At 46.0% G+C, this 7,339-nt stretch overlaps 1 protein-coding gene across 1 annotated transcript in view; it reads right to left on the bottom strand.

Moving 5' to 3' along the window:
• Positions 1 to 5,280: 5,280 nt before the first annotated feature.
• Positions 5,281 to 7,339, bottom strand: part of HRH3 (histamine receptor H3) — a 12,989-nt gene continuing 10,930 nt past the window's right edge. The window contains exons 4-5 of the mRNA XM_009893585.1: positions 7,073 to 7,326; positions 5,281 to 6,165 (exon numbers count right to left, since the gene is read on the bottom strand). Of these exons, the coding sequence (XP_009891887.1) occupies positions 5,281 to 6,165; positions 7,073 to 7,326 (1,139 nt within the window). The remainder of the gene's footprint in view (positions 6,166 to 7,072; positions 7,327 to 7,339) is intronic.

Genomic DNA, 7,339 nt, shown 5'->3' with positions numbered 1-7,339 from the left:
TTCTGTCTTTATAGTCCTATAAAGTACTTTGTGACCTTCATATAGGTTAAAAGTATTAACGGCAACAACAAAGGATCTTACTTGTTACTTTCAGGAATGTTCTTGAATAACAGCTTAATTCCTCCTTCTCAGAGCACTTAACATAAGCTTCATGCAAGTATTACACATATTATTTGATCCCTGTATATTTTGAATACAAGCTGTATCAGAGACATTAAACAGTGCTTTAGCTGTAATGGTCTATTAAATTTGTGCTTTTAGAGTGTAAATTATTTTTGTAATGGAGGGTAATTGCTCTGCTTTGTCAATCCGTCATCAATTCATGAACACTGCAGGGCGTAGGTGCAACCTCATGTTCAAGGAATTATATATGCAACTCCCATTATTGTTTGTTGTTCAATAAACAGCTTCTAATGACTAAAGCTGTGTGTGAGCTGTTACTTAACAGCTAAAACATTTGCCAGAACTGTCATTGCCCTCCTAGCACTGAACTTGTTGTTTGTGAATTCTCAGAGATATCTCGATTGAGATTATTAACTACTTTGCAATCAGTTTTTCTTGAGTGTTAATTGTGCTGTGAAATCCTGGGATATTGTGTTAAAAACCATTCAGAAGTCAGTGTCGCATCACAGATGGATTTTTGTGCTTGGAAGATCAGATGCCTAAGTTGTGGGCACAGTCTGCCTATAAAAACTATTTTTGTCATGAATTGTGCATTTAGGTGCACAGGAGGGATACTTGTGGTGTTTGTACACACACGCACCACAACTGCCTACCTTCATACCCTTTCCTTGCCGTCTCTAATATATAACCATTGGATGTTATGGCAGGGGGTCCGAGGAATTATTGACAGGTATTTGATGTATAAGAAAAGCCTTTACAACACAATAAGAAGTCCTGCTTGGTGTATCTGAGTCATTTAAAAAACTGTTTCAGGTTGTAGAATTTTACAAATGGAAAAATAATAGTCTTGTTCTTCCCCCACAAAGGTGCGTGCATAGCTCTACCTATAATGTTCCGTAATTGGATTAAATATTAGTTCCCTTTTGTACCCAGACCGTGCAAGCAGCTTGTAAATTATGGAGTAAAAATGTGGAGCTTGTGAATACCCAGTAATAAGTAATGCTCATGCATCCTGGGCTATAGCAATAAAAATGGTGCTGATTTAATGAGTCATGAGCATTCCTGAGCTCGCAGCAAGAAGTGTAGGGACAGACCTGGGTTTTCTTGCCTTTGAGGTGTGCACGAGTCTTCCTCTCCCAGGTAGCAGTTGGGTTTGTTCAAGTGAATGCCAATGATAGTTTTATATCTCAATAAAATGGTGGTATCAGGTTATAGATAATACTTCTCACCCTGCAGAATTCCTAGTTGCTTTTCTAACCCACCTGATTCCCGAATCCTGCAAATACAGCTATATTGGCAGAAAAGTCCATTGTGCAATGGTAAGGAGGAAAGGAGGAGGCTTACGTCAAGGAGAAGGGAGCACAGAAGTGCTGTGACTTTTCTACCACCCACGGGGACACCTGGCAAATCTTGCATGAAAGGCCACCTTTGTGGGGTTGGGAATCGAGAGTGCTTTTCCCTTTTGTGGCACTCATCCAGGGTGGCTAGGGAGGTGTTTTCATCCTTGCCTGCAATTCCCCCATCAGAAGTGAAGATGCTCATACTCCTTATTGTGTTCCATCTATTTTCTGTAAAGTGGAGGAAGTCTTTTTCAAGACTGGGTCTGTACTGCGAGGTTGTGCTGGTATCACCGCACGGGAGCTGGGGTTATGAAAAATTAATCACCCCATCACCCGTGTTGTTAAACTTCTCTCTAGCAAGGACACTAACCTACTGTCTTTCCATCCTGGTTCTGCTATGAAAACGAATGTTCATTTACAAACATGGAAGGAAAACCATTAGCATTCTTTCAAATCAAAATATAATCTCATCTTCCCGATTCCAAAGCCCATCCCTCCTGGCAAACCTCATTAATTATCCCAGACAGGTGTTTTTCAACAAAAGCTCCTTCTTGCGTTCTCTCTTCTTCTCCAGCCTCCTACTTGAGCTAATGATGCTTCAGTGATGCCTCTGGAACAACGGAGCAATTCGTGTAACTAGAGGTTGGAGAGAACAAAGGAGGGATGGTAATTGAGGAAGGGTGCCGAGGAGAGGCGGCCGGAGCGGAGTTCCTCTACCCGTGTAAAGAGATTGCTCGTTATTGGTGATTAGGGAGGAAGCATTACAGAGCCAAAAAGAAAGTAGCTGTGCTGAAAAATGTTCTTTGGCAGTTTATTGGTATGCAGACACTGCTCTATGACAGGACCGCAGACGTCGGTATGGTGCCCTTTGCATCCTTGTGTCAATGGACTGTGGGTTTATATTAAGAGAAGGGAACTTGGCATCGCCTCCGCACAGGTCTTATGGGAAGACACTTAGCCTGTTTCTTTAAAAAGCTCCTGGGTACAATTTACAGCTGCAGCAGCATTGTTTACTAACACTCTGTGCATAAATTGGGTACTTCTCTCTGGAAATAGCCGGGTGTCTTTTCTGTGTGGACGTCTATGTGCTTCCACGAATACTCGATGCATATTCGTAATTATTGCAAGTCTTCTTTTGTGGTTTTTGAAAACGGGTCCTGACTGCTCGGTTTATGTCCAGACAATAGAAATGGGACGTTTTTGTCAGCAGGTATGGTAGCAAAAAATATATATAGGTGTTTTGCTAGGCTAGTTGACAAGAAGCCCTACCTTGCCTAATGGTACTGTGTTTTCACAGTTCATATGTGCTTATGCATAGGAGCTCCCCAGTCCCTGCCTCGTCCAAATGCATACAGACGTTCATGTTCCGAACACTAAAAATCAGCAGAACTCAAATACTCTTTCAAGCATATTTGAATTGGTAATCAGCTACTCTGAAACTTCAAACCAGCTTATAACATTTCCAGTATGAAAACCAGGCTCAGGTGTGACCTCACGTCCAGGCATAAGTAGTTATTCTTTTTTATTTGGCAAGGCAAGAGCTCTTCTTTCAGGAGGGAATGTAAGTATCTTCCTTGCAAAATCCACCAATGAATAAAATTACTTCCAGCTAAGTTTAGGTAATTCTGCCTGTATGGAGGTCAGAGACCGTAAAAATACTGTGCAAAAGGCTCACGGTGAAATGTATCCACTTCTTTACTCATTGGGGAAAGGGAAAGGACTTTAAGACCAAAAGCGCATTCTGAAAGCTCCGAGAAAAGTAGCATTAGGATTTTAAATTATACAGAAATATATTGATGTTTCTAGTGGGACTCTAAGAAAGCGCGGTGCTGGCTCACCCCCCCCTTAGTGTGCGGTCAGGAACCTGCTCATCAGAGGTAAGAGGAACTCAGCTGTTTCAGGAGCTTTTTTTTTTTTTTTTTCCCGCAAAATGTACAGGCTTTAACTGTCTCCTCCGGCAAATCCATCGATGTTTTGCTTTCAGGTGGATTTTACCATTTCCCGCAACACCCTCTTTACCATAAAATCTTCGGCAAGCTTCGTATAAAAATACTTTATTGGGGTTTTCAGAAGGCAGCTGACACAAGGAGAGGTACAAGCAGACTCAACAGCACAAACTGTCAATTCTCAGTACACTTACTTCAAAGGATATATTTTAACCCCTATATAACGGTCAGACTGAACATATCACAAGACTGAAATATCATATATACAAAACAAGACATCATTTAAAACCTGACTTTAAGTGACAATACTGATCTACTCAACAAGTACGACTGGAATAAAGTTGGGTGGCACTTTCTTTTATTCCTACAGCAGCCAAGCAGCAGTTTGCTTACAACAGTGCAGTGCAATTAGCAATCACAACATCGTAAGCTTTTGGGTACTACTTTACAGCGTTCGGGTTTCTATTTGTCATTGTAGTTTTCAGACTTATGATCTTGAACTTCCCGGTACACTACTGTCAAATATGAGCATTTGCCATGGCAACTAATTCTGCATTTGTATTACTATGTCAGTGAGCAGTGCCAGCAGAGACGGGCAGCTGAAGTCTTTCGCTTCACGGTCACACCACATCTGCTCCCAAAGAGGTTACAGAATAAATGGGCAAGTACGATGAAGCATGAGATGGGAAGCAAAGAGAAAACGCCCAAGATTTTATGTTAAGACTGAGGCTAGAGCCCTGCTCTCTTGAATCTGGTGCTCTGTCTGTGGAAAGAGTTGACTGCTTTAAAAAAACCCTAAAAATTAAAAAAAAATGATGCTTAAGTTGCCTGGATCAGCTCAACCCAGGTCTCTGTTCAAATTACGTATTTTTAAAAGGAAGCACGCAAGAGTTGCTAAAATTAAGAGGTCTGAAACAAACTTTAAAAAATGGAACACAAGTTTCACTTCTCCCAGCGTTTGTCGTTCTCTAACACATTGCAGGATCTTAAAAATACCCTTTTGGCAGAAGAGATTTTAAAACGTCTTTGGGTCGACACGGGGGAGACTCGGGCGCAGCCGCTGGCCCCTTTCCCCCTCTTCTCGGGGTGCGCCAGGGCTCCAGTGCCCGGCGGGGCCAGGGGCTGCCTCGCTGCTGCTGCCCAGCGCCGGGCAGGAGGGCAGGCGATGCGCCGGGCGCTGCGGGAGCACCGCTCTGCGGGCGGCCCCACGCAAAGGTAATCGGGTCGGTTTTGAAGCGGGGACCAGGGAATGCCAACAGGGCGCTTCAGGATGCTCGACGCCTCCGAGTCTGGCCGGAGGCTCCTTCGGGCAGAGATTGGTCCCTTCTTGGGGAGTGGAAGGGACGTCGATTGCACCATATGCAACGGGCATCTAGACTGCGGCTGGAGCAGCAATGAGAAATGAGGCGTTTTCTTCTCTTTCTGTATCGTCACACGTTTCATATCTTAAGTGTAAGGAAAAAAAACCCTCCCATTCATGGGAAACATCAGGTTTGCGAGCAGGCAAAATGTAGTTTAGTCCAGCGAGTTTAGGTTAGGTGTTTATTCTTGTCAGCTTTTATTTTTCAGTTTTTAATGAAATGCTGGTGCCGCTCCGGCTGACTAGGTGGCAGCAGAGCTCTTTCGTGGCACCTGCAAGTGGAGGACACAGATTGCCTGTGATTAACGTCAAAAAAAAGCCCCTTACCCTTCCATTCACCGTGATTTTGTTGTTGATGGACTAGAATAAATGAATAGTGGTCTCACGGCTGCCTTCCTCGCGTGGCCCAGAGCACTGCTCCCAGGTTCTTCCGAGGAAGCAAGCTACAGTACTTTTCCATAACACGGGTGGATTAAAGCAAGGCTCTTCTTGTCCGCACACAGGGCTGCCTTCACTTCCAGCAGTTCTGAAGGGGATCGTGAGGTTGAATCTTTAGCTTCTTGGGACAGAGGAGTTTAATAAAAGCTCTCCTGAAGCTGTAGTGGCAGAGAGGGTAGAGGACAGGGTTGATGGCCGAGTTGATCCACAGCAGCCAAAAGGAAGTCTCGTACCAGTAGTCAGAGATGCAGTGGCCGTGGCAGCCAGCGCGGATGATCATCAGGAGAGTGTATGGTGCCCAGCAAATCCCAAAAATGCCCACGATGATTGCCAGTGATTTAGCCACTTTCTTGTCTCTAGAGAGCCTGAAGCGTTGAGTCATGCTCTGGGACACTATCTTCATCCGTTTCTCTAAGGACAGAGTGGATGCTGAATTTTTACAGCTCTTTTTGTTGCAACACTTGGGTTTCCCGGAGCTCTCGGAGCTTGTTGACAGCAGGTCTTTGGCACCCAGGCTGGCAGTGGAGGCTGCCGCTTGAGCTTTGCTCTTAGAGAGGTCGAGGGTTTCCGCTGGCTCCTTCTGCTCCCACTTACAGCATTTCAAAGAAAGCTTTGCTTCTGGGCTCATTTCCATCTCTTCAGTGAAGGACTGGTTGTGCACTTCGTGGAAAATATCCAGGCGTATTTTGGTACGCTTCTGTATGTTCAGGTAAATGCTCAGGTTGAAAAACATTACACTGATGAAAGGGGTGAAAAACTCCAGCGTAGAGGCTGTCATGAGAAAATACCAGTTGTAGAAAAATTCAGCATAGCATTCCCCAGTGGGGATGATACTCCGGCCTGATATATACTCCCAGCTGATGATGGCAGGTCCGTAGAGCAGGAACGCCAATACCCATACCATCACCATCTTCAGCACCGCTCGCTTGGTGTTGCCTTGCTGGGCTCTGTAGGCGACCTGCAACGGGGAAACCTTTTCTTAAGAATGGCCACACACCCCAACCGGTTGAGGCTCTTCACAAATGAACTGTTAGCCTTCCTGGTAAAGTTGCTAGGCAATATCCCAGCAGTCTAACAAATTCATATGCCACAGGCAACAGGAGCGATCGCTAGATAAATCACACTCCTGCAGAGAAGACTTAGAACCCTCATCTTGCAGCTCCAAAAGCAGATGTGGCTTCTGCTTAGTGGAAATGTACTGAGTTGGTCGGAACGCGGCAGTCTGCCGCACCTCGCCACTCGCCCGAGTTGTCCCCAGCTACTCCCTGCGACTCCCGGGGAGACGCACGCCTCAAACGCTGGGCAGGCACCTCCCCGAGCCTTGCAGCTCATCCGTGTTGTATTTGGAGTCGGGGAACAAGCAGACAGCAATGGAGCTGATCTGCCTGCGAATTGCTCGTTACCTCCTGCGAAAGGCTGAGCGTTTTCATCTCCCCACGCACCCAGAGACCTCAGGGCTGTCTGTGCCCTGCCAAAGTTGGTACTGCAATCTGCTGCCTTGGTAGCCAGGGAGAAGCTGGGAGTCCGACTGCAATCCGCTTGTTTGTCCTGGAGATAATAAGCCCCTGCAAGTTAGTAATAGGTCTGCTTACCGCGCTGACTCACTTGTACGCTACTGTCCTGTCATCTGGGAAGGGAACACCTGCACAATGGGGTCTGAACCTTGAATGATTTAATTGTGCCGGAAATACTAATCTGAAACCACAGCTGAATTATGTATTTGTGGGTAATTATTGCTTTCCATCACCAGGCTGAAAGATTCCTAATTTCTGGAGGATTCAAAGGGCTTTTAATTATTACAGAGAATCTGGAGAGTAGAGCGGGAGGAGAGTTATTCCCCTCTCAGCTGCCATGACAGGACTCACCGCTCTTGTCACCGAGAGGAATCTGTCATAGCTAATCAGCACGATGTTGAAGACCGAAGAGGTGCAGAGCAGGTAATCAACTACCAGCCAGAGTTTGCAGAGGCTTCTCCCGAAGATCCATCTCCCCGTCAGCACATAGGGCACGTACAGGGGAATGCAGAAGGCACCTGCAACCAGAGGGTTCCCTCGGCGTGGGGACGCGGGGACCCGTTCGGCGCCTGCCCCCCCCGGGAGGACCGCGGGCTCCGGCCCCGCTCCGAGAGCCCC

The sequence above is a fragment of the Charadrius vociferus genome, unplaced genomic scaffold, assembly GCF_000708025.1.
Source record: "Charadrius vociferus isolate BGI_N301 unplaced genomic scaffold, ASM70802v2 scaffold259, whole genome shotgun sequence".
In the NCBI taxonomy this organism is placed as follows: Eukaryota; Metazoa; Chordata; class Aves; order Charadriiformes; family Charadriidae; genus Charadrius; species Charadrius vociferus.
The sequence above is the reverse complement of the archived record's forward strand: the minus strand, read 5'-3'. Positions and strand labels throughout refer to the sequence as shown.